This window comes from Oncorhynchus kisutch, unplaced genomic scaffold (assembly GCF_002021735.2).
Source record: "Oncorhynchus kisutch isolate 150728-3 unplaced genomic scaffold, Okis_V2 Okis01b-Okis20b_hom, whole genome shotgun sequence".
In the NCBI taxonomy this organism is placed as follows: Eukaryota; Metazoa; Chordata; class Actinopteri; order Salmoniformes; family Salmonidae; genus Oncorhynchus; species Oncorhynchus kisutch.
Genome location: NW_022261978.1, coordinates 8,789,174 through 8,816,698, shown reverse-complemented (window position 1 = coordinate 8,816,698; position 27,525 = coordinate 8,789,174). Strand labels below are relative to the sequence as shown.

Below are 27,525 nucleotides of genomic sequence, written 5' to 3'. Positions count from 1 at the left end.
AAAAGATTTAAACTGGCGGTGATTTAGACCTTTGGCTCTTATAAAGTTAACTACCTGTGTTACTGTGGTCATAACATGTTCCATCTTTAGGGCTTTGGCACACAGTGCTTCCTGATGTATGATGCAGTGGTAAACAGTTAGCTCACCTGCACAGTTCTCTTCCCGCATCTTCTCCCGAACCATGCCCACCAGTCCACTCTTTTTACCGCACATCGCTGGCGCACCATCTGTCGTTAATCCAACGAGTTTATCCCACGGCAGCTTTATTTCAGTTACACATTTGGAAACCTCCTCAAAGATTTCCTTTCCTGTGGTTGTGCCATGCATTGATTTGAATCCTAATAGCTCCTCCGTAACACACAGATTTGAGTCCACTCCACGGATGAAGACTGACAGCTGAGCAGTATCAGATGCGTCGCAGCTCTCATCCACAGCGAGGGAGAACGCAACAAAATCTTTTCCCTTTTCCATCAGCTGGTCATACAGATTGGTGGCAAGATCACATGTGCGATCAGCTACTGTGTTCCTGCTCAGGCTCACGTTTGAAAATGCTTGTTTTTTCTCTGGGCATACGAGGTCACAAACCTTCAACATGCACTTTTTCATGAACTCTCCCTCATTAAAGGGCCGGGCTGATTTTGAGATCTCTGCTGCCACTATATAACTAGCCTTTACAGCAGCCTCGCTTTGTGATGTGGCTTTTTTAAACATATTCTGTTGTGAAACCAAACTTATTTTCATCTCCTCTACTTTCTGGCTCCTTTGAGTCATGTCCAGGTCCTTGTATTTGTCATGGTGTTTCGTTTCATAGTGTCGTCTAATGTTGTACTCCTTACTTACAGCCACGTTGACTCCACAAACAAGACAAACAGGTTTGTCTTTTACATATGTAAACAGATATTCTGCCTCCCACTTGTCCAGAAAGCTCCTGTTTTCTGCCTTTCTTTTCACCATTTTTGGGAAGGGTTAGCTCGCTGACAGTTGTAGCGTCTATGTTGCTATGACTACTGTCACAGAGGAGAGAGCGTTTCTGGGTCCTGTCCTGATTGGCGCGCGAAAACAGCAGAGCATTATGGGATTCGTAGTATTAGTGGTGAATGCGCTGTATAATACCGGCGGGCCAGCTCTAGTAGTAATATCTCGCGGGCCAAATATAATTACCCCGTGGGCCAAATTTGGCCACTAATTCGTAGTATTAGTGGTGAATGCGCTGTATAATACCGGCGGGCCAGCTCTAGTAGTAATATCTCGCGGGCCAAATATAATTACCCCGCGGGCCAAATTTGGCCCACGGGCCAGAGTTTGACACCCATGCCCTAGACTAACAAAATGTCCCCAGTTGGATCTAATGTTTGTTTGTTTACTATTCTAGTAGACTTCTGGTCCCCACAAGTATAGTTAAACCCATCCACACACACACACCACACACACACACACTACAGTACCAGTCAACAGGACATTCCAGGGTTTCTTTATTTTTTACTATTTTCTGTTTATATTTGAGATTCTTCAAAAGTAGCCACCCTTTGCCTTGATGACAGCTTTACACACTCTTGGCATTCTCTCAACCAGCTTCATGAGGTAGTCACCTGGAATGCATTTCAATTAACAGGTGTGCCTTGTTAGAAGTTAATTTGAGGAATTTCTTTCCTTCTTGATGCGTTTGAGACAATCAGTTCTGTTGTGACAAGGTAGGGGTGGTATACAGAAGATTTGGTAAAAGACCAAGTCCATATAAATGGCAAGAACAGCTCAAATAAGCAAAGAGAAACGACAGCCTATCGTTACTTTAAGACATAAAGGTCAGTCAATCTGGAAAATGTCAAGAACTTTGAAAGTTTCTTCAAGTCCAGTCACAAAAACCATCAAGAGCTATGATGAAACTGGCTCTCATGAGGACCACAGGAAAGGAAGACCCAGAGTTACCTCTGCTGCAGAGGATAAGTTCATTAGAGTTACCAGCCTCAGTTATTGCAGCCCAAATAAATGCTTCAGAGTTCAAGTAACAGACACATCTCAGAGGAGACTGTGTGAATCAGACCTTCATGGTCAAATTGCTGCAAATAAACCACTACTGAAGGACACCAATAAGAAGAAGAGACTTGCTTTGGCCAAGAAACACAAACAATGGACATTAGACCAGTGGAAATCTGTCCTCTGGTCTGATGAGTCTAAATTTGAGATGTTGTTTCCAACCGCTGTGCATTTGTGAGACACAGAGTAGGTGAACGGATGATCTCTACATGTGTGGTTCCCACCGTGAAGCATGGAGGAGGAGGTGTGATGGGGTGCTTTGCTGGTGACACTGTTAGTGATTTATTTAGAATTCAAAAAGGCACACTTAACCAGCATGGCTACCACATCATTCTGCGCTTAGTGGTACTATCATTTGTTTTTCAACAGGACAATGACCCAACACAGGCTGTGTAAGGGCTATTTGACCAAGGAGAGTGATTGAGTGCCGCATCAGATGACCTGGTCTCCACAAATCACTCGACCTCAACCCAATTGAGATGGTTTGGGATGAGTTGGACCGCAGAGTGAAGGAAAAGCAGCCAACACACGCTCAGCATACCTTCAAGACCGTTGCATTCCTCATGAAGCTGGTTGAGAGAATTCCAAGAGTGTGCAAAGCTGTCATCAAGGCAAAGGTTGGCTACTTTGAAGAATCTCAAATATAAAATATATTTTGATAACTTTTTTGGTTCCTACATGATTCCATGTGTTATTTCAGAGCTTTGATGTCGTCACTATTATTCTACAATGTAGAAAATAGTCAATATTAAGAAAAACCCTTGAATGAGTTTGTGTCCAAACCTTTGACTGGTACTGTGTGTGTATATACAGTTGAAATCGGAAGTTTACATACACCTTAAGCCAATTACATTTAAACTTAGTTTTTCACAATTCCTGACATTTAATCATAGTAAAAATGTCCTGTCTTAGTTCAGTTAGGATCACCACTTTATTTTAAGAATATGAAATGTCAGAAAAATAGTAGAGAGAATGATTTATTTCAGCTTTAATTTCTTTCATCACATTCCCAGTGTGTCAGAAGTTCATATACACTCAATTCGTATTTGGTAGCATTGCCTTTAAATTGTTTAACTTGGGTCAAACGTTTCGGGTAGCCTTCCACAAGCTACCCACAATAAGTTGGGTGAATTTTGGCCCATTCCTCCTGACAGAGCTGGTGTAACTGAGTCAGGTTTGTAGGCCTCCTTGCTCGCACACGCTTTTTCAGTTCTGCCCACAAATGTTCTATAGGATTGAGGTCAGGGCTTTGTGATGGCCAATCCAATACCTTGACTTTGTTGTCCTTAAGCCATTTTGACACAACTTTGGAAGTATGCTTGGGGTCATTGTCCATTTGGTAGACCCATTTGCAACCAAGCTTTAACTTCCTGACTGATGTCTTGAGATGTTGTTTCAATATATCCACATAGTTTTCCTGCCTAATGATGCCATCTATTTTGAAGTGCACCAGTCCCTCCTGCAGCAAAGCACCCCCACAACATGATGCTGCCTCCCCCATGCTTCACGGTCGGGATGATGTTCTTCGGCTTGCAAGCCTCCCCCTTTCTCCTCCAAACATAACTATGGTCATTACGGCCAAACAGTTCTATTTTCCTTTCATCAGACCAGAGGATATTTCTCCAAAAAGTACCATCTTTGTCCCCATGTGCAGTTGCAAACCGTAGTCTGGCTTTTTTATGGCAGTTTTGGAGCAGTGGCTTCTTCCTTGCTGAGCGGTCTCTCAGGTTCTGTCGATATAGGACTTGTTTTACTGTGGATAAAGATAATTTTGTACCTGTTTCCTCCAGCATCTCCACAAGGTCCTTTGCTGTTGTTCTGGGATTGATTTTTACTTTTCGCACCAAAGTACGTTCATTTCTAGGAGACAGAATGTGTCTCCTTCATGAGTGGTATGACGGCTGCGTTGTCCCATGGCGTTTGTTTGTACAGATTAACGTGGTACCTTCAGGTACCTTGGTACCTTCATCCCAAGGATGAACCAGAGGTGGAGGTCTACAATTGTTTTTATGAGGTCTTGGCTGATTTCTTTAGATTTTCACATGATGTCAAGCAAAGAGGCACTGAGTTTGAAAGTAGGCCTTGAAATACATCCACAGGTACACCTCCAATTGACTCAATTAGCCTATCAGAAGCTTCTAAAGCCATGACATCATTTTCTGAAATTTTCCAAGCTGTTTAAAGGCACAGTCAACTTAGTGTATGTAAACTTCTGACCCACTGGAATTGTGATACAGTGAATTATAAGTGAAATAATCTGTCTGTAAACTAATGTTGGAAAAATGACTTGTGTCGTACACAAAGTAGATGTCCTAACCGACTTGCCAAAACTATAGTTTGTTAATTCTTGTTAACAAACTATAGTTTTGTCAAGTCGGTTAAGACATCTACTTTGTGCATGACAGAAGTCATTTTTCCAACATGGAGTGGTGGACTCCAACCTAAGTGGACTCCAACCTAAGTGTGTTTAAACTTCCGAGGTAAATCAGTAAGTAAAGTGTGTTACATTAAACAGCTGCGGTATCTCTGTGTAGTAGAAGGTGTTCTGTTCCTTGTTGTATTTCTGGAGCTGGGCGGCGTAGTCGTTCCTGCACTCCTCCGCTGTGTGTGTCTTCACATGGGCATGCTGCTTCACCTGGACACACACACACACACCTGTATTAACTGGTATATAGGTACGTATGCTGCTTCACCTAGACACACACACACACACACACACACACACACACCTGTATTAACTGGTATATAGGTACGTATGCTGCTTCACCTGGACACACACACACACACACCTGTATTAACTGGTATACAGGTACGTATGCTGCTTCACCTGGACACACACACACACACCTGTATTAACTGGTATATAGGTACGTATGCTGCTTCACCTGGACACACACCTGTATTAACTGGTATATAGGTACGCATGCTGCTTCACCTGGACACACACCTGTATTAACTGGTATATAGGTACGTATGCTGCTTCACCTGGACACACACCTGTATTAACTGGTATATAGGTACGCATGCTGCTTCACCTGGACACACACACACACACACACACACACACACACCTGTATTAACTGGTATATAGGTACGTATGCTGCTTCACCTGGACACACACCTGTATTAACTGGTATATAGGTACGTATGCTGCTTCACCTGGACACACACCTGTATTAACTGGTATATAGGTACGTATGCTGCTTCACCTGAACACACCTGTATTAACTGGTATACAGGTACGTATGCTGCTTCACCTGAACACACACACCTGTATTACCTGGTATATAGGTACGTATGCTGCTTCACCTGAACACACACACACCTGTATTACCTGGTATATAGGTACGTATGCTGCTTCACCTGGACACACACACACACCTGTATTAACTGGTATATAGGTACGCATGCTGCTTCACCTGAACACACACACCTGTATTAACTGGTATATAGGTACGCATGCTGCTTCACCTGGACACACACCTGTATTACCTGGTATATAGGTACGTATGCTGCTTCACCTGAACACACACACACACACACACCTGTATTAACTGGTATATAGGTACGTATGCTGCTTCACCTGGACACACGCCTGTATTACCTGGTATATAGGTACGTATGCTGCTTCACCTGGACACACACCTGTATTAACTGGTATATAGGTACGTATGCTGCTTCACCTGGACACACACACCTGTATTAACTGGTATATAGGTACGTATGCTGCTTCACCTGGACACACACACCTGTATTAACTGGTATATAGGTACGTATGCTGCTTCACCTGGACACACACACACACCTGTATTAACTGGTATATTAGGTACGTTTCCTGCTTCACCTGGACACACACACCTGTATTACCTGGTATACAGGTACGTATGCTGCTTCACCTGGACACACACCTGTATTAACTGGTATATAGGTACGTATGCTGCTTCACCTGGACACACACCAGTATTACCTGGTATATAGGTACATATGCTGCTTCACCTGGACACACACCTGTATTAACTGGTATATAGGTACGTATGCTGCTTCACCTGGACACACACCTGTATTAACTGGTATATAGGTACGTATGCTGCTTCACCTGGACACACACCTGTATTAACTGGTATACAGGTACGTATGCTGCTTCACCTGGACACACACCTGTATTAACTGGTATACAGGTACGTATGCTGCTTCACCTGGACACACACACACACACACACCTGTATTACCTGGTATACAGGTACGTATGCTGCTTCACCTGGACACACCTGTATTAACTGGTATACAGGTACGTATGCTGCTTCACCTGGACACACACACACCTGTATTAACTGGTATACAGGTACGTATGCTGCTTCACCTGGACACACCTGTATTAACTGGTATATAGGTACGTATGCTGCTTCACCTGGACACACACACCTGTATTAACTGGTATACAGGTACGTATGCTGCTTCACCTGGACACACACACCTGTATTAACTGGTATACAGGTACGTATGCTGCTTCACCTGGACACACACACACACCTGTATTAACTGGTATATAGGTACGTATGCTGCTTCACCAGGACACACACACACCTGTATTAACTGGTATACAGGTACGTATGCTGCTTCACCTGGACACACACACACCTGTATTAACTGGTATATAGGTACGTATGCTGCTTCACCAGGACACACACACACACACACCTGTATTAACTGGTATACAGGTACGTATGCTGCTTCACCTGGACACACACACACACACACCTGTATTAACTGGTATATAGGTACGTATGCTGCTTCACCTGGATACACCTGTATTAACTGGTATACAGGGACGTGGTGTGAACGTTACTCTGTGAGTGTGTGTACCTTCTCAACATCTGCTTTCACAGCGTTTGTGTCGTTCTCAATTTTCTCCGCTTGCTGTGTGGCTTTCTCTGCCTCTCCCCACTCCTTGGCAAAACGCCTCTTAGTCTGCACACCACACACACACACACACACACACAGAGAGACTTGGTTAAGTGAGGGTTATCGGGATCACCAACTGGATTCAGCCACAGGACGATTACTTCCTGAGCAGATGGACGGTCAGAGGGCCATATTTATAAATCATTTGTAGAGCAAATTGACTAAAACAATCATTTCAAACCTTGCTTACATTTATATATGATCCTGTCTCTCTATTAGGAGTGGGAACACATTTATATATGATCCTGTCTCTCTATTAGGAGTGGGAACACTGGGGAACACATTTATATATGATCCTGTCTCTCTATTAGGAGTGGGAACACATTTATATATGATCCTGTCTCTCTATTAGGAGTGGGAATACATTTATATATGATCCTGTCTCTCTATTAGGAGTGGGAATACATTTATATATGATCCTGTCTCTCTATTAGGAGTGGGAACACATTTATATATGATCCTGTCTCTCTATTAGGAGTGGGAACACATTTATATATGATCCTGTCTCTCTATTAGGAGTGGGAACACATTTATATATGATCCTGTCTCTCTATTAGGAGTGGGAACACATTTATATATGATCCTGTCTCTCTATTAGGAGTGGGAACACATTTATATATGATCCTGTCTCTCTATTAGGAGTGGGAACACATTTATATATGATCCTGTCTCTCTATTAGGAGTGGGAACACATTTATATATGATCCTGTCTCTCTACTAGGAGTGGGAACACATTTATATATGATCCTGTCTCTCTATTAGGAGTGGGAACACATTTATATATGATCCTGTCTCTCTATTAGGAGTGGAAACACATTTATATATGATCCTGTCTCTCTACTAGGAGTGGGAACACATTTATATATGATCCTGTCTCTCTACTAGGAGTGGGAATACTGGGGAACACATTTATATATGATCCTGTCTCTCTACTAGGAGTGGGAATACTGGGGAACACATTTCCAACCATGTAAACCACTTGGAGCTGACTTCCTGGTGTTGTCGAACAATGAACATTCAACCAATTTATTTGTTTTGCTCAGAAACTTTGGGGGGGGGGGGGCCAATCAAAACCATATAGGGGTTATAACATATTCACTCTCAATCACACAGAAACCTCCCCCCTCCCTCTCCCCTCCCTCTCCCCTCCCCTCACACAGAAACTCACATTCTCCAGCTGTTTGAAACTGATCTCCAAGTTCTGTTGAGCTTTTTTGGCATCGGCCAGGTACTGGGGGAGAGAGAGAGATTAGTTAGATGACAACATCAAAGTGAGTTCAACATGTCGGTGATGTTCTCTCCTACCCTCCCTCTCTCCTCTCCTCCCACCCTCTCTCCTCCCTCTCTCCCCTCCCTCCCTCTCTCTCTCTCTCTCCTCCCTCCATCTCTCCTTCCTTCCCCCTCTCCCCCCCCCCCCTCCCTCCCCTCCATCTCTCCTTCCTCTCCCCCCCCCCCCCCTCCCCTCCCTCTCCCTCCCCTCCCCTCCTTCCCCCCCCTCTCATCTCTCCCTCCATCTCTCTCTCACGGTTTTGCGTTCTTGTTTGAGGTCCTGAAGGTATTTGGTGAGTTCTACACAGATTCCAGTCATCATGTTCTCTGCTATCAGCTCTCTCTGGCCCGCATAGTCATTCAGCTCATTCACAATGTCCTGGAATGACTGGTGATTGGTGAACCTGCAGGTGGAGGGGCAACAAGACCGAGGGGATAGAGAGAGATTAGTTAGATGACAACATAGCCACTCTCTAGCCACTTTAAACTATGCCACTTTGTTTACATACCCTACATTACTCATCTCATATGTATATACTGTACTCAATATCATCTACTGCATCTTGCCTATGCCATTCTGTACCATCACTCATTCATATATCTTTATGTACATATTCTTTATCCCTTTACACTTGTGTGTATAAGGTTGTAGTTGTGGAATTGTTAGGTTAAATTACTCGTTGGTTATTACTGCATTGTCGGTACTAGAAGCACCAGCATTTTGCTACACTCGCATTAACATCTGCTAACCATGTGAATGTGACAAATAACATTTGATTTGAATGTGATTGGTTCACTTCCAGGAAACAGGGTTCAAGGGTTGTATGTTATTGGTTCACTTCCAGGAAACAGGGTTCAAGGGTTGTATGTTATTGGTTCACTTCCAGGAAACAGGGTTCAAGGGTTGTATGTTATTGGTTCACTTCCAGGAAACAGGGTTCAAGGGTTGTATGTTATTGGTTCACTTCCAGGAAACAGGGGTAAAGAGTTGTATGTTATTGGTTCACTTCCAGGAAACAGGGGTAAAGAGTTGTATGTGATTGGTGGGATAAAGAAATCTGTCTGTCTAATAAAGACAAACACGAGAGACAAAGGATAAGCACAGCATTCATCTGATAATCACTAACTGATTAGAGAGAGGACACAGACAGAGACAGAGAGACAGACAGAGAGAGGCAGACAGAGAGGCAGACAGAGAGAGGACACAGACAGAGACAGAGACAGACAGAGAGAGGCAGACAGAGAGAGGCAGACAGAGAGGCAGACAGAGAGGCAGACAGAGAGGCAGACAGAGAGGCAGACAGAGAGAGGCAGACAGAGAGAGGCAGACAGAGAGAGGCAGACAGAGAGAGGCAGACAGAGAGAGGCAGACAGAGAGAGGCAGACAGAGAGAGGCAGACAGAGAGAGGCAGACAGAGAGAGGCAGACAGAGAGAGGCAGACAGAGAGAGGCAGACAGAGAGAGGCAGACAGAGAGGCAGACAGAGAGGCAGACAGAGAGGCAGACAGAGACACAACTCACCCACACTCTTGCTCCTCCTTGCTGCCTCGTTTAAGGTATTTCTTGGAGAGGTTTCTGAGGGGAAGAGAGAATGTCAGGGTTACATTCTAACAACTAATTAAAATACACAGACACAGACAGACAGACAGAGCACACAGACAGAGCACACAGACAGAGCACACAGACAGAGAGACACACACACACACACAGAGACACACAGACAGAGCACACAGACAGAGCACACAGACAGAGCACACAGACAGAGCACACAGAGAGCACACAGAGAGCACACAGACAGACTGTCTGTCTGTGTGCTCTGTCTGTCTGTGTGCTCTGTCAGACAGACAGAAACAGACAGACAGACACCTGAGTTGCTTGGCGTAGTTCTGTTCTATCTCGGTCCGTTCTCTCACAAACTTCACATATCGGTCCACCAGATCCAGTCCTGACTGGGTGTGTTTATCAATACCATCATACTGGTCCTACAGACAGGAGAGACAGAACAGGGTTAGATACTGGACTGATACAACACACTCCTCTACCATCATACTTGTCCTACAGACAGGAGAGACAGAACAGGGTTAGATACTGGACTGATACAACACACTCCTCTACCATCATACTGGTCCTACAGACAGGAGAGACAGAACAGGGTTAGATACTGGACTGATACAACACACTCCTCTACCATCATACTGGTCCTACAGACAGGAGAGACAGAACAGGGTTAGATACTGGACTGATATAACACACTCCTCTACCATCATACTGGTCCTACAGACAGGAGAGAGAACAGGGTTAGATACTGGACTGATACAACACACTCCTCTACCATCATACTGGTCCTACAGACAGGAGAGACAGAACAGGGTTAGATACTGGACTGATATAACACACTCCTCTACCATCATACTGGTCCTACAGACAGGAGAGACAGAACAGGGTTAGATACTGGACTGATACAACACACTCCTCTACCTCCTGTCCTACAGACAGGAGACAGAACAGGGTTAGATACTGGACTGATACAACACACTCCTCTACCATCATACTGGTCCTACAGACAGGAGAGAGAACAGGGTTAGATACTGGACTGATATAACACACTACTCTATACAGTAGTAATATAACTACTAGTTACAGGACAGGAACACTGCTCCTCTTACATCACTACACCAGCCAGTTGTACAGGTATATCCTCTTCACTATGTATCCAACCCTGGTCTCTGTCTGACAGACGATCTGCTATCTACGGGCTGGGTTGAGTTCTCTCACTCACACACTCTGACTCACTCACTATGTGGGTATCTACGGGCTGGGTTGAGTTCACTCTCTGACTCACTGACTATGTAGGTATGTAGGGATCTCTGTGTCTGAAGTCCATGGTGACTGAGACACAGATAGACTCTCCTCAGAGACAGACAGACACTCTCCTCAGAGACAGACAGACAGACTCTCCTCAGAGACAGACAGACAGACTCTCCTCAGAGACAGACAGACAGACAGACTCTCCTCAGAGACGCAGATAGACTCTCCTCAGAGACGCAGATAGACTCTCCTCAGAGACGCAGATAGACTCTCCTCAGAGACGCAGATAGACTCTCCTCAGAGACGCAGATAGACTCTCCTCAGAGACGCAGATAGACTCTCCTCAGAGACGCAGATAGACTCTCCTCAGAGACGCAGATAGACTCTCCTCAGAGACGCAGATAGACTCTCCTCAGAGACGCAGATAGACTCTCCTCAGAGACGCAGATAGACTCTCCTCAGAGACGCAGATAGACTCTCCTCAGAGACGCAGATAGACTCTCCTCAGAGACGCAGATAGACTCTCCTCAGAGACGCAGATAGACTCTCCTCAGAGACGCAGATAGACTCTCCTCAGAGACGCAGATAGACTCTCCTCAGAGACACAGAGGCTGCATCCCCTACTACTAACCAGGCCCACTAGGGTTCTGGTCTAAAGTAGTACCCTACTACTAACCAGGCCCACTAGGGGTCTGGTCTAAAGTTGTACCCTACTACTAACCAGGCCCACTAGGGGTCTGGTCTAAAGTAGTGCCCTACTACTAACCAGGCCGACTGGGGGTCTGGTCTAAAGTAGTGCCCTACTACTAACCAGGCCGACTGGGGGTCTGGTCTAAAGTAGTGCCCTACTACTAACCAGGCCCACTAGGGGTCTGGTCTAAAGTAGTGCACTATGTAGGGAATATAGTGCCATTTGGGATGTAGCCATGTACTAAACAGAGCTAATGATCTGAATAGAGGTATTTATACAGAACATATTTACTACAGTCATGTCCTCAATACTACATCTGAACCAGGACACAGAGAGAGAGGTAGGGAGAGGGAACGAGGGGACAGGGGGTGAGACAGAGGGAGAGAGAGGTAGGGAGAGGGAACGAGAGGGGACAGGGTGGTGAGAGAGGGAGGGGACGAGCGAGAGAGAAAGGAGAGAGAAAGAGAGAGAAAGAGAGAAAAAGAAAGAGAGAGAGAGGGTGAGAGAAAGGAGAGAAAGAGAATAACATTTCAGAGCCACTTATTGGGTCAAACCTAGTATAAACTGTCTGGAGACTACTGCCGATATACACCTAGTGTAACCTCTGGAGACTACTGCTGATATACACCTAGTATAAACTCTGTCTGGAGACTCCTGCTGATATACACCTAGTGTAACCTCTGTCTGGAGACTCCTGCTGATATACACCTAGTGTAACCTCTGTCTGGAGACTACTGCTGATATACACCTAGTGTAACCTCTGTCTGGAGACTACTGCTGCCTCTGCTCTGATAAGAGGTCCAGACCTTAGTGGCGCCGGCCTTTCTCTACACTGGCCCTGTAACATTAAGGTCCCTGGTTCAACCCCCAGTCTGACTGCTTGTCCCCAATAAGACGCTGCCACAGGATAATCCCCCTGGTCATCATGTGTTGGAACTTGGAACCCTGCCCCTGTTCTGTTGTGTTCCGTTGTGTTCCGTTGTAGCTGAGGTTTGGGTTACGTCCTAAATCGCACCCTTTTCCCTACACAGTGCACTACCTCGGCTCTGGTCAAAAGTAGCGCACTAGCATATAGGGAATATAGTGCCAGATTTGGAACGCAGACCTGGTCAGGTTCCAGCTGCTGGGGATTCAAAACAACAGCCCAGCCCGTTGGAGAGATTTAAACATGCGACCTTATTTCCTTTCCTCTCTCCTATCAGTGATCTAACACAACTAGACAGGGTTAGATTCCATAGATTCCACCTACCAGAGCAATGATGTAACCTGAGGGAGAACATTATACAGAACACATTTACTACAGTCATGTCCTCAATACTGCATCTGAACCAGGACAGAGAGAGAGAGAGAGAGAAAGAGAGCGAGAGAGAGAGAGAGCGGTAGGGAGAGGAGAGAGAGAGAGGAGGAGAGGAGAGAGAGAGGGGGAGAAGAGAGGAGAGGAGGAAGAAGAGAAGGGGGAGAGGAGAGAGAGAGAGGAGGAGAGGAGAGAGAGTAGAGGAGAGGAGAGAGAGGAGGAGAGGAGAGAGAAGAGAGGAGGAAGAAGAGAGAGAGGAAAGAGGAGCAGAGAGAGAATGGGGAAAGGAGGAGAGAGAGATAGGGGAGAGGAGAGAGAGGAGAGGAGAGAGAGAGTAGAGGAGAGGAGAGAGAGGAGGAGATGAGAGAGAGAAGAGAGGAGGAGATGAGAGAGAGAAGAGAGGAGGAAGAAGAGAAGGGGGAGAGGAGAGAGAGAGTAGAGGAGAGGAGAGAGGAGGAGAGAGAAGAGAGGAGGAAGGAGAGAGAGAGGAAAGAGGAGCAGAGAGAGAATGGCGAAAGGAGGAGAGAGAGATAGGGGAGAGGAGAGAAAGAACATGATGACATCATCATCATAACACTGAGGCTACCTATCAGCCAGGAGAGTCCCTGTCCATTGAAAGGGTTAAAGGGGTACTTTGGGATTTTGGCATTGTATCCCTTTATCTACCTCCCCAGAGTCAGATGTCCTCATGGATATCATGTTTGTGTCACCGCATGAAGTTTGAAGGACGTTGCTAAGAAACGTAATTACTAACTAGGATTAGAGCAATGACTGGAAGACTATGGGTGTTAGCATTGGCTCACTAAACTACCTCCAACGTCCCTCACACTTCACACAGACGAATGGGATCCATGAGTTCATCTGACTCTGCGGAGGTAGAGAAAGGGCCTCAATGCCAAAATCCTGAAGTACCCCTTTAAGAGAGAATAACTACTAGGGCTGATGGGAGAATTTATGTCCAAATGGCCTCCTATTCCATACATACTAGACCAGAGCCCAAATGGCCTCCTATTCCCTACATACTAGACCAAAACCCATGGGCCCAAACGGCCTTCTATTCCCTAAATACTGGACCAGAACTGAAATGGCCTCCTATTCCCTACATACCAGAGCCCAAATGACCTCCCATTCCCTATATACTAGACCAGAGCCCCATGGGCCCAAATGGCCTCCTATTTCCCATGGGCCAAAATGGCCTCCTATTCCCTACATACTAGACCAAAGCCCCATGGGCCCAAATAGCCTCCTATTCCCTACATACTAGACCAGAGCCCCATGGGCCCAAAATGGCCTCCTATTCCCCATGGGCCCAAATGGCCTCCTATTCCCCATGGGCCCAAATGGCCTCCTATTCCCCATGGGCCCAAATGGCCTCCTATTCCCCATGGGCCCAAATGGCCTCCTATTCCCCATGGGCCCAAATGGCCTCCCATTCCCTACATACTAGACCAGAGCCCAAATGGCCTCCTATTCCCTACATACTAGACCAGAGCCCTATGGACCCAAATGGCCTCCTATTTTCTACATACTAGACCAGAGCCCAAATGGCCTCCTATTTCCTACATACTAGACCAGAGCCCCATGAGCCCAAATGGCCTCTTATTCCCTACATACTAGACCAAAAGCCATTGGCCCAAACGGCCTTCTAATCCCTAAATACTAGACCAGAACTGAAATGGCCTCCTATTCCCTACATACTAGACCAGAGCCCCATGGGCTGACAAAATGGCCTCCTATTCCCCATGGGCCCAAATGGCCTCCTATTCCCCATGGGCCCAAATGGCCTCCTATTCCCCATGGGTCCAAATGGCCAACTATTCCCCATGGGCCAAAATGGCATCCCATTCCCTACATACCAGAGCCCAAATGACCTCCTATTCCCTACATACTAGACCAGAGCCCCATGGGCCAACAAAATGGCCTCCTATTCCCCATGGGCCCAAATGGCCTCCTATTCCCCATGGGCCCAAATGGGCTCCTATTCCCCATGGGCCCAAATGGCCAACTATTCCCCATGGGCCAAAATGGCATCCCATTCCCTACATACCAGAGCCCAAATGACCTCCTATTCCCTACATACTAGACCAGAGCCCCATGGGCCGACAAAATGGCCTCCTATTCCCCATGGGCCCAAATGGCCTCCTATTCCCCATGGGCCCAAATGGCCTCCTATTCCCCATGGGCCCAAATGGCCTCCTATTCCCCATGGGCCCAAATGGCCTCCTATTCCCCATGGGCCCAAATGGCCTCCTATTCCCCATGGGCCAAAATGGCATCCCATTCCCTACATACCAGAGCCCAAATGACCTCCTATTCCCTACATACTAGACCAGAGCCCCATGGGCCGACAAAATGGCCTCCTATTCCCCATGGGCCCAAATGGCCTCCTATTCCCCATGGGCCCAAATGGCCTCCTATTCCCCATGGGCCCAAATGGCCTCCTATTCCCCATGGGCCCAAATGGCCTCCTATTCCCCATGGGCCCAAATGGCCTCCTATTCCCCATGGGCCCAAATGGCCTCCTATTCCCCATGGGCCCAAATGGCCTCCTATTCCCCATGGGCCCAAATGGCCTCCTATTCCCTACATACTAGACCAGGCCCCAAATGGCCTCCTATTCCCTACATACTAGACCAGAGCCCCATGGACCCAAATGGCCTCCTATTCCCTACATACTAGACCAGGGCCCAAATGGTCTCCTATTCCCTACATACTAGACCAGAGCCCCATGGGCCCAAATGGCCTCCTATTCCCTACATACTAGACCAGGCCCCAAATGGCCTCCTATTCCCTACATACTAGACCACTCATATTCCCTACATACTAGACCAGAGCCCAAATGGCCTCCTATTTCCTACATACTAGACCAGAGCCCCGTGGACCCAAATGGCCTCCTATTCCCTACATACTAGACCAGGCCCCAAATGGCCTCCTATTCCCTACATACTAGACCACTCATATTCCCTACATACTAGACCAGAGCCCAAATGGCCTCCTATTTCCTACATACTAGACCAGAGCCCCGTGGACCCAAATGGCCTCCTATTCCCTACATACTAGACCAGAGCCCAAATGGCCTCCTATTCCCTACATACTAGACCAGAGCCCAAATGGCCTCCTATTCCCTACATACTAGACCAGAGCCCAAATGGCCTCCTATTCCCATCATACTAGACCAGAGCCCAAATGGCCTCCTATTCCCATCATACTAGACCAGAGCCCAAATGGCCTCCTATTCCCTACATACTAGACCAGAGCCCAAATGGCCTCCTATTCCCTTCATACTAGACCAGAGCCCCATGGACATATTCACAAAGCATGTCAGAGTAGCTCTGCTGATCAGGGACCAGGTTCCACCTCTTATTATTCAGGGTCTAAATAAAAAGGCCAAACTGATCCTGGATCAGCACTCCTACTCTGAGGCGCTTCATGAACATGGACCCTGGTCAAAAGTTGTGCACTATATAGGGAATGGGGTTTGCCACGTAGGACATAGACTGTCTCCATAGAGTGTGTGACCTGCTGACTGAAACCCTACTTACTGGCCTGTGGCTATGAACTGTACAAGTTGTCCTTTTGATTCAGATCTAGGATCAACGTACACTACCATCACTCCACGAGTTGGATCAACTCAAAACTGACCTTAGACCAGTGTCTAACTCCATTCGAGTACTCCTCCCCTGGTGAGATCAGACTGCCCATAACCCCCTGACAATATGGTTCAATATGGTTCACCTGAGTTGGTTCAATAACGGTTCACACCTCGTCACCGCACGCACAAAACACGAGTAATTCAATAGTATCTCTACAAACCAACTAAATGTTATGATAACATCAATGACTTGCTCATACGTTGAATATGATCATATGGGTTGTAACTAGTTTATATGCGGATGCTGGACAACAACAAAAAAATGGATCTATTACAGAAGCCTAACTAGCTAAGTCGCCTTTAATAGGTCAAGGTATGCAACATTGCGAAATAACAGCCGCCCTCAAGCTACAAGCTAATTTAGTCTACTTGCCGTGAGTTGTCATCAACTTTGTTAGAGTTAACAGTTGAAAACAATGTCAAAGGCATGTATTATTTTTGAGACAGCAAAAACAATCACCTTCTCCAGGGAATGTGCTGTTATTGTGTAGCTAAGGTTACTGTAGCTAGTGCATATGTCCTTACCCAAAGATCCGTCCCCCAATCCATGTTTTCAAAGTTCCCACCTACAGAAAAAGGAGGCTTTCTATCAATCTTTAGTTCCCAAACTCTTGGAGGATCCACAAACTTTTGTCTAGAGAGGGGAGATGTCGGAGGAAATGTCGGGAAGTTGACGCCTCAATCATCCGTTCCTTCAAGGGAAAGACAAATATTTTCGCCCGGTCGTCTTGAAACTAGTTTTGGTCGCAAGACAAGAGAGGGTGGGAGGGTTGGTCACCAGTCTTTCCAGATTTCATGTCGCGAATGTTTCGCTTGGTCTTAAAGGAGCCGAGGTTCATTCTTTGAAGTGTCAAGGTTTATACCAAAATGGGAAACACATTTATACATTTTATTGTTACATCTTAAATGTTGCTTATTTACCTTTGTGTAACGTACTACTTTTGCCTAACCAATCTAGGAAATCTGAGTGAGTAGTAGGCTGTAAAATGATTTATTTTCATGTTAGCTACATGCATTTATTCATTACTACAACCATTACAATAATAAGCAACTAATCTACCATTACTGTTAAAATCAATACCACGACGACGAGCCTATGATTACGATAAAAACGATAACCATTCCTGTTATGAGAATCTCAAGAGGACTAAACCATTTGCGCGTTGGCCACACTTTTAGAAAGCCCAGAGAACTTGGTCGGTACTAGCTACCAGTCAAAAACCCCGATTATTTCTACAATTCCTCTTCCTTAAATGTGATTTTAAAACTAACCTTAACCACACTACTGACCTTATACAAATAGTTGTTTTCATGAATTTGTAATGATATAACCCATTTCGACTTTGTGGCTGTGTTAAATAGTGAAAACCGAGGCGGTCAACATCAGTAGGTGTGCTTGCGGCCCCGCCTCTCTCCCGTTTTACCTGTTTTCCAGACAGGTTCTACAGCACACCGGTTAACGGCTCAAGTCTGACAGGAAGTGGTTGTTTCTGGTATTACATGCCCCAGTTTATCACTGCAACTGACGCCACACATATCCCTCAATAGTTCATAAGAATTATCTTCATTTTATTCTTAAACCTTTATTACAGTATTATTTCCCTACATAGAAAACTAAAGCAGTAATGTGCACGTTTTATTTACAATCTAATATAACATTTCATATTGCAGTTTTATGGAAAGACTCTCTCTTTTTTTATCATTCTTTTTTTTTACCTTTATTTAACTAGGCAAGTCAGTTAAGAACAAATTCTCATTTTCAATGACGGCCTAGGAACAGTGGGTTAACTGCCTGTTCAGGGGCAGAACGACAGATTTTGTACCTTGTCAGCTCAGGGATTTGAACTTGCAACCTTTCGGTTACTAGTCCAATGCTCTAACCACTAGGCTACCCTGCCGAAATGTACATAAAAAAAGATAAATCCTATCTGAGTCAGACAAAGATGTTCATATAATAGGTAAGATATACAACAACCTTGCCGAGGGCCTATTCAACTGACAATCTCTGAGAAAATAATATAAACTATTGGAACCAAGACTTAAAAATAACTAACGAAATTACAGGTAATAAAAATGTACCCTTAATCCAGTATAAACTAATGTCCACTCTAAAAAAAAAAGTAGGGGTTCACCAAGGGTTCTTCTGAGATCCTCAAAGTTCTTTGAAGAACCTTAGGGTTCTTGACACTGAAAATGCCCCCCAAAAGGTTCTTCTAACCCTAACCCCAGGAGATGGGGTTCATCGAGGAACCTCCTTAGTTGGTGGGGGTTCTTGAAGGAACCTAACTCCCCAACTGAACCTAACTGCCCAACTGAACCCAACTGTCCAACTGAACCTAACTGCCCAACAGAACCTAACTGTCCAACTGAACCTGACTGCCCAACTGAACCTAACTGTCCAACTGAACCTAACTGTCCAACTGAACCTAACTGCCCAACTGAACCTAACTGTCCAACTGAACCTAACTGTCCAACTGAACCTAACTGCCCAACTGAACCTAACTGCCTAACTGAACCTAACTGCCCAACATTTGGATTTGAATTTCAAAGGACAGCAGGTGCAGATCTCCTCAATTTAAGGTTTGTCCCTTGTATGATCTACATTGATATTGTTTTATGATGATACCATCTATCATTTCATATTTGTGCAAATCTTTAAAAAAAACTGAAAATAGACACAATTCAATAGATATCAATCAACAAAGAGGTAAGAATATGTAGGCTATAAGAGTATGTTGAAGGCTAGCTGTATTGGGTGGAGATGACTGAACTGCTCACTTGTGTGTCTGTGTCTGCAGGTAAACAGACTAGGAGGCATGAAAAGGTATGTCAATTGGAGTGGCAACCCGTCTTGCAGTGGCAACCCGTCGTGTAGTAGCAGTGGCAACCCGTCATGTAGTAGCAGTGGCAACCCGTCGTGTAGTAGCAGTGGCAACCCGTCGTGTAGTGGCAGTGGCAACCCGTCGTGCAGTGGCAGTGGCAACCTGTTGTGCAGTGGCAACCCGTTGTGCAGTGGCAACCCGTCGTGCAGTGGCAGTGGCAACCCGTCGTGCAGTGGCAGTGGCAACCCGTCGTGCAGTGGCAACCCGTCGTGCAGTGGCAACCCGTCGTGTAGTAGCAGTGGCAACCCGTTGTGTAGTAGCAGTGGCAACCCGTCGTGCAGTGGCAGTGGCAACCCGTCGTGCAGTGGCAGTGGCAACCCGTCGTGCAGTGGCAACCCATCGTGCAGTGGCAACCCGTCGTGTAGTAGCAGTGGCAACCCGTTGTGTAGTAGCAGTGGGAACCCGTCGTGCAGTGGCAGTGGCAACCCGTCGTGCAGTGGCAGTGGCAACCCGTCGTGTAGTAGCAGTGGCAACCCATTGTGTAGTAGCAGTGGCAACCCGTCGTGTAGTAGCAGTGGCAACCCGTTGTGTAGTAGCAGTGGCAACCCGTCGTGTAGTAGCAGTGGCAACCCGTCGTGCAGTGGCAGTGGCAACCCGTTGTGTAGTAGCAGTCGCAACCCGTCGTGCAGTGGCAACCCGTCGTGCAGTGGCAACCCGTCGTGTAGTAGCAGTGGCAACCCGTCGTGCAGTGGCAACCCGTCGTGCAGTGGCAACCCGTCATGCAGTGGCAACCCGTCGTGCAGTGGCAGTGGCAACCCGTCGTGCAGTGGCAACCCGTCGTGCAGTGGCAACCCGTCGTGTAGTGGCAACCCGTCATGCATTGGCAACCCGTAGTGCAGTGGCAGTGGCAACTCGTCGTGTAGTAGCAGTGGCAACCCGTTGTGTAGTAGCAGTGGCAACCCGTCGTGTAGTAGAAGTGGCAACCCGTTGTGTAGTAGCAGTGGCAACCCGTCGTGTAGTAGCAGTGGCAACCGGTCGTGCAGTGGCAACCCGTCGTGTAGTAGCAGTGGCAACCCGTCGTGTAGTAGCAGTGGCAACCCGTTGTGCAGTAGCAGTGGCAACCCGTCGTGTAGTAGCAGTGGCAACCCGTCGTGTAGTAGCAGTGGCAACCCGTTGTGTAGTAGCAGTGGCAACCCGTCGTGTAGTAGCAGTGGCAACCCGTCGTGTAGTAGCAGTGGCAACCCGTTGTGTAGTAGCAGTGGCAACCCGTCGTGTAGTAGCAGTGGCAACCCGTCGTGCAGTGGCAACCCATCGTGCAGTGGCAGTGGCAACCCGTCGTGCAGTGGCAACCCGTCGTGTAGTAGCAGTGGCAACCCGTCGTGCAGTGGCAACCCGTTGTGTAGTAGCAGTGACAACCCGTTGTGTAGTAGCAGTGGCAACCCGTCGTGCAGTGGCAACTCGTTGTGTAGTAGCAGTGGCAACCCGTTGTGCAGTGGCAGTGGCAACGCGTTGTGTAGTAGCAGTGGCAACCCGTCGTGTAGTAGCAGTGGCAACCCGTTGTGCAGTGGCAACCCGTCGTGTAATAGCAGTGGCAACCCGTTGTGCAGTGGCAACCCGTCGTGCAGTGGCAACCCGTCGTGCAGTGGCAACCCGTCGGGCAGTGGCAACCCGTCGTGCAGTGGCAACCCGTCAGGCAGTGGCAACCCGTCGTGCAGTGGCAACCCGTCGTGTAGTAGCAGTGGCAACCCGTCGTGCAGTGGCAGTGGCAACCCGTCGTGTAGTAGCAGTGGCAACCCGTCGTGTAGTAGCAGTGGCAACCCGTCGTGTAGTAGCAGTGGCAACCCGTCGTGCAGTGGCAGTGGCAACCCGTCGTGCAGTGGCAGTGGCAACCCGTCGTGCAGTGGCAGTGGCAACCCGTCGTGCAGTGGCAACCCGTCGTGCAGTGGCAACCCGTCATGCAGTGGCAACCCGTCGTGCAGTGGCAGTGGCAACCCGTCGTGCAGTGGCAACCCGTCGTGCAGTGGCAACCCGTCGTGTAGTGGCAACCCGTCATGCATTGGCAACCCGTAGTGCAGTGGCAGTGGCAACTCGTCGTGTAGTAGCAGTGGCAACCCGTTGTGTAGTAGCAGTGGCAACCCGTCGTGTAGTAGAAGTGGCAACCCGTTGTGTAGTAGCAGTGGCAACCCGTCGTGTAGTAGCAGTGGCAACCGGTCGTGCAGTGGCAACCCGTCGTGTAGTAGCAGTGGCAACCCGTCGTGTAGTAGCAGTGGCAACCCGTTGTGCAGTAGCAGTGGCAACCCGTCGTGTAGTAGCAGTGGCAACCCGTCGTGTAGTAGCAGTGGCAACCCGTTGTGTAGTAGCAGTGGCAACCCGTCGTGTAGTAGCAGTGGCAACCCGTCGTGTAGTAGCAGTGGCAACCCGTTGTGTAGTAGCAGTGGCAACCCGTCGTGTAGTAGCAGTGGCAACCCGTCGTGCAGTGGCAACCCATCGTGCAGTGGCAGTGGCAACCCGTCGTGCAGTGGCAACCCGTCGTGTAGTAGCAGTGGCAACCCGTCGTGCAGTGGCAACCCGTTGTGTAGTAGCAGTGACAACCCGTTGTGTAGTAGCAGTGGCAACCCGTCGTGCAGTGGCAACTCGTTGTGTAGTAGCAGTGGCAACCCGTTGTGCAGTGGCAGTGGCAACGCGTTGTGTAGTAGCAGTGGCAACCCGTCGTGTAGTAGCAGTGGCAACCCGTTGTGCAGTGGCAACCCGTCGTGTAGTAGCAGTGGCAACCCGTTGTGCAGTGGCAACCCGTCGTGCAGTGGCAACCCGTCGTGCAGTGGCAACCCGTCGGGCAGTGGCAACCCGTCGTGCAGTGGCAACCCGTCAGGCAGTGGCAACCCGTCGTGCAGTGGCAACCCGTCGTGTAGTAGCAGTGGCAACCCGTCGTGCAGTGGCAGTGGCAACCCGTCGTGTAGTAGCAGTGGCAACCCGTCGTGTAGTAGCAGTGGCAACCCGTCGTGTAGTAGCAGTGGCAACCCGTCGTGCAGTGGCAGTGGCAACCCGTCGTGCAGTGGCAGTGGCAACCCGTCGTGCAGTGGCAACCCGTCGTGCAGTGGCAACCCGTTGTGTAGTAGCAGTGGCAACCCGTCGTGTAGTAGCAGTGGCAACCCGTTGTGTAGTAGCAGTGGCAACCCGTCGTGTAGTAGCAGTGGCAACCCGTCGTGCAGTGGCAGTGGCAACCCGTTGTGTAGTAGCAGTCGCAACCCGTTGTGCAGTGGCAACCCGTCGTGCAGTGGCAACCCGTCGTGTAGTAGCAGTGGCAACCCGTCGTGCAGTGGCAACCCGTCATGCAGTGGCAACCCGTCGTGCAGTGGCAGTGGCAACCCGTCGTGCAGTGGCAACCCGTCGTGCAGTGGCAACCCGTCGTGTAGTGGCAACCCGTCATGCATTGGCAACCCGTAGTGCAGTGGCAGTGGCAACCCGTCGTGTAGTAGCAGTGGCAACCCGTTGTGTAGTAGCAGTGGCAACCCGTCGTGTAGTAGAAGTGGCAACCCGTTGTGTAGTAGCAGTGGCAACCCGTCGTGTAGTAGCAGTGGCAACCGGTCGTGCAGTGGCAACCCGTCGTGTAGTAGCAGTGGCAACCCGTCGTGTAGTAGCAGTGGCAACCCGTTGTGCAGTAGCAGTGGCAACCCGTCGTGTAGTAGCAGTGGCAACCCGTCGTGTAGTAGCAGTGGCAACCCGTTGTGTAGTAGCAGTGGCAACCCGTCGTGTAGTAGCAGTGGCAACCCGTTGTGTAGTAGCAGTGGCAACCCGTCGTGTAGTAGCAGTGGCAACCCGTCGTGCAGTGGCAACCCATCGTGCAGTGGCAGTGGCAACCCGTCGTGCAGTGGCAACCCGTCGTGTAGTAGCAGTGGCAACCCGTCGTGCAGTGGCAACCCGTTGTGTAGTAGCAGTGGCAACCCGTCGTGTAGTAGCAGTGGCAACCCGTTGTGCAGTGGCAACCCGTCGTGTAGTAGCAGTGGCAACCCGTTGTGCAGTGGCAACCCGTCGTGCAGTGGCAACCCGTCGGGCAGTGGCAACCCGTCGTGCAGTGGCAACCCGTCGGGCAGTGGCAACCCGTCGTGCAGTGGCAACCCATCGTGTAGTAGCAGTGGCAACCCGTCGTGCAGTGGCAGTGGCAACCCGTCGTGTAGTAGCAGTGGCAACCCGTCGTGTAGTAGCAGTGGCAACCCGTCGTGTAGTAGCAGTGGCAACCCGTCGTGCAGTGGCAGTGGCAACCCGTCGTGCAGTGGCAGTGGCAACCCGTCGTGCAGTGGCAAACCGTCGTGCAGTGGCAACCCGTTGTGTAGTAGCAGTGGCAACCCGTCATGCAGTGGCAACCCGTCGTGCAGTGGCAACCCGTCGTGCAGTGGTAGTAGCAACCCATCGTGCAGTGGCAACCCATCGTGCAGTGGCAGTGGCAACCCGTCGTGCAGTAGCAACCCGTCATGCAGTGGCAGTGGCAACCCGTCGTGCAGTAGCAACCCGTCATGCAGTGGCAGTGGCAACCCGTCGTGCAGTAGCAACCCGTCATGCAGTGGCAACCCGTCATGCAGTGGCAACCCGTCATGCAGTGGCAGTGGCAACCCGTCATGCAGTGGTAGTAGCAACCCGTCGTGCAGTGGCAACCCGTCGTGCAGTGGCAGTGGCAACCCATCGTGCAGTAGCAACCCGTCATGCAGTGGCAGTGGCAACCCGTCGTGCAGTAGCAACCCGTCATGCAGTGGCAGTGGCAACCCGTCGTGCAGTAGCAACCCGTCATGCAGTGGCAGTGGCAACCCGTCGTGCAGTAGCAACCCGTCATGCAGTGGCAACCCGTCATGCAGTGGCAACCCGTCATGCAGTGGCAGTGGCAACCCGTCATGCAGTGGTAGTAGCAACCCGTCGTGCAGTGGCAACCCGTCGTGCAGTGGCAGTGGCAACCCGTCGTGCAGTAGCAACCCGTCGTGCAGTGGCAGTGGCAACCCGTCGTGCAGTAGCAACCCGTCATGCAGTGGCAGTGGCAACCCGTCGTGCAGTAGCAACCCGTCATGCAGTGGCAGTGGCAACCCGTCGTGCAGTAGCAACCCGTCATGCAGTGGCAACCCGTCATGCAGTGGCAACCCGTCATGCAGTGGCAGTGGCAACCCGTCATGCAGTGGTAGTAGCAACCCGTCGTGCAGTGGCAACCCGTCGTGCAGTGGCAGTGGCAACCCGTCGTGCAGTAGCAACCCGTCATGCAGTGGCAGTGGCAACCCGTCGTGCAGTAGCAACCCGTCATGCAGTGGCAACCCGTCATGCAGTGGCAGTGGCAACCCGTCATGCAGTGGCAGTGGCAACCCGTCGTGCAGTGGCAACCCGTCGTGCAGTGGCAACCCGTTGTGTAGTAGCAGTGGCAACCCGTTGTGCAGTGGCAGTGGCAACCCGTTGTGTAGTAGCAACTCGTTGTGTAGTAGCAGTGGCAACCCGTTGTGCAGTGGCAGTGGCAACCCGTTGTGTAGTAGCAGTGGCAACCCGTCGTGTAGTAGCAGTGGCAACCCGTTGTGCAGTGGCAACCCGTCGTGTAGTAGCAGTGGCAACCCGTCGTGCAGTGGCAACCCGTCGTGCAGTGGCAACCCGTCGGGCAGTGGCAACCCGTCGTGCAGTGGCAACCCGTCGGGCAGTGGCAACCCGTCGTGCAGTGGCAACCCGTCATGCATTGGCAACCCGTCATGCAGTGGCAGTGGCAACCCGTCATGCAGTGGCAGTGGCAACCCGTCATGCAGTGGCAGTGGCAACCCGTCATGCAGTGGCAGTGGCAACCCGTCGTGCAGTGGCAACACGTCGTGCAGTGGCAACCCGTCGTGCAGTGGCAACCCGTCGTGTTTTGAGCCCCAGATCATTAGGGAAGAAGAAAAAAAAGCTTTCTTGTTTTGCATGTCATTTTGGCATTAATACGGGTCACAGATCAGTTTGCAAACGATGTAAAAAAATATGTATATAATTAAGTTAATAAAGCCACATACAGACATGGTCTCTTTTTTGTTTTCTTGAGTAAGGCAGCTCCAAAATGCAGGTGTTTCAGCCTAGCTCATTGCTTTCTGTAGTGAGGCTGCCAGCAGAAAATATGGAGCGTTGCGTCGTGATTGGCTCAGTGTTCTGTCACTCATGGGGACACTAGGTCACCGGCAAGTCATAAAGGTAGAGCACGAAAATTCAAGCCCCTTGGGTGCTGCCATAGATACATTAGAAGTGGACATCCAAGAAGGCTCAAGGTCATTTGCCACAGATAAAATGCCGTTAAATCACATGATATCTACAGAAGCTCTGATTGGACTGATCATGTCAACATCATACTTTCAAAATCTGACCTGGCAGTCATCATCATGAATCAAGTCAACAATCTACTGGCAAATCTGACCTGGCAGTCATCATCATGAATCAAGTCAACAATCTACTGGCAAATCTTACCTGGCAGTCATCATCATGTATCAAGTCAACAATCTACTGGCAAATCTGACCTGGCAGTCATCATCATGTATCAAGTCAACAATCTACTGGCAAATCTTACCTGGCAGTCATCATCATGTATCAAGTCAACAATCTACTTGCAAATCTGACCTGGCAGTCATCATCATGAATCAAGCCGACAATCTACTGGCAAATCTGACCTGGCAGTCATCATCATGAATCAAGTCAACAATCTACTGGCAAATCTGACCTGGCAGTCATCATCATGAATCAAGTCAATAATCTACTGGCAAATCTGACCTGGCAGTCATCATCATGTATCAAGTCAACAATCTACTGGCAAATCTGACCTGGCAGTCATCATCATGTATCAAGTCAACAATCTACTGGCAAATCTTACCTGGCAGTCATCATCATGTATCAAGTCAACAATCTACTGGCAAATCTGACCTGGCAGTCATCATCATGTATCAAGTCAACAATCTACTGGCAAATCTTACCTGGCAGTCATCATCATGTATCAAGTCAACAATCTACTGGCAAATCTTACCTGGCAGTCATCATCATGTATCAAGTCAACAATCTACTGGCAAATCTTACCTGGCAGTCATCATCATGTATCAAGTCAACAATCTACTGGCAAATCTTACCTGGCAGTCATCATCATGTATCAAGTCAACAATCTACTGGCAAATCTGACCTGGCAGTCATCATCATGTATCAAGTCAACAATCTACTGGCAAATCTTACCTGGCAGTCATCATCATGTATCAAGTCAACAATCTACTGGCAAATCTTACCTGGCAGTCATCATCATGTATCAAGTCAACAATCTACTGGCAAATCTTACCTGGCAGTCATCATCATGTATCAAGTCAACAATCTACTGGCAAATCTTACCTGGCAGTCATCATCATGTATCAAGTCAACAATCTACTGGCAAATCTTACCTGGCAGTCATCATCATGAATCAAGTCAACAATCTACTGGCAAATCTTACCTGGCAGTCATCATCATGTATCAAGTCAACAATCTACTGGCAAATCTTACCTGGCAGTCATCATCATGTATCAAGTCAACAATCTACTGGCAAATCTTACCTGGCAGTCATCATCATGTATCAAGTCAACAATCTACTGGCAAATCTTACCTGGCAGTCATCATCATGTATCAAGTCAACAATCTACTGGCAAATCTTACCTGGCAGTCATCATCATGTATCAAGTCAACAATCTACTGGCAAATCTTACCTGGCAGTCATCATCATGAATCAAGTCAACAATCTACTGGCAAATCTGACCTGGCAGTCATCATCATGTATCAAGTCAACAATCTACTGGCAAATCCTTTTGAATCCTTGTCAAACGAAGATAAATTATGAAGATAAATTATAGATAAAACGTATCGGTTCTCATCGGCCATTGGACATAAACATTACACAAGTTGGAAATCGCAAATTCAACAATGAGTGGTTTGGAAGGAATCAGGAATTATCATTAAAATAATAAACATTCAGCATTGGCCATGTTGTCAATGAAGCATG

General features: G+C 48.3%; 1 protein-coding gene across 3 annotated transcripts in view; it reads right to left on the bottom strand.

The window, feature by feature from the left end:
• Window positions 1-17,509, bottom strand: part of LOC109885428 (cdc42-interacting protein 4 homolog) — a 34,786-nt gene extending 17,277 nt beyond the window's left edge. The window contains exons 1-7 of one of the 3 annotated variants that reach the window (XM_031811028.1): window positions 17,236-17,509; window positions 10,132-10,247; window positions 9,787-9,840; window positions 8,522-8,669; window positions 8,165-8,227; window positions 6,898-7,002; window positions 4,541-4,669 (exon numbers count right to left, since the gene is read on the bottom strand). In XM_031811028.1, coding sequence (XP_031666888.1) covers window positions 4,541-4,669; window positions 6,898-7,002; window positions 8,165-8,227; window positions 8,522-8,669; window positions 9,787-9,840; window positions 10,132-10,247; window positions 17,236-17,259 — 639 coding nt within the window. In that variant the 5' untranslated portion in view covers window positions 17,260-17,509. The remainder of the gene's footprint in view (window positions 1-4,540; window positions 4,670-6,897; window positions 7,003-8,164; window positions 8,228-8,521; window positions 8,670-9,786; window positions 9,841-10,131; window positions 10,248-17,235) is intronic. The other 2 variants (XM_031811026.1, XM_031811027.1) reach the window with 2 other exon arrangements.
• Between the last annotated feature and the right edge of the window lie 10,016 nt (window positions 17,510-27,525).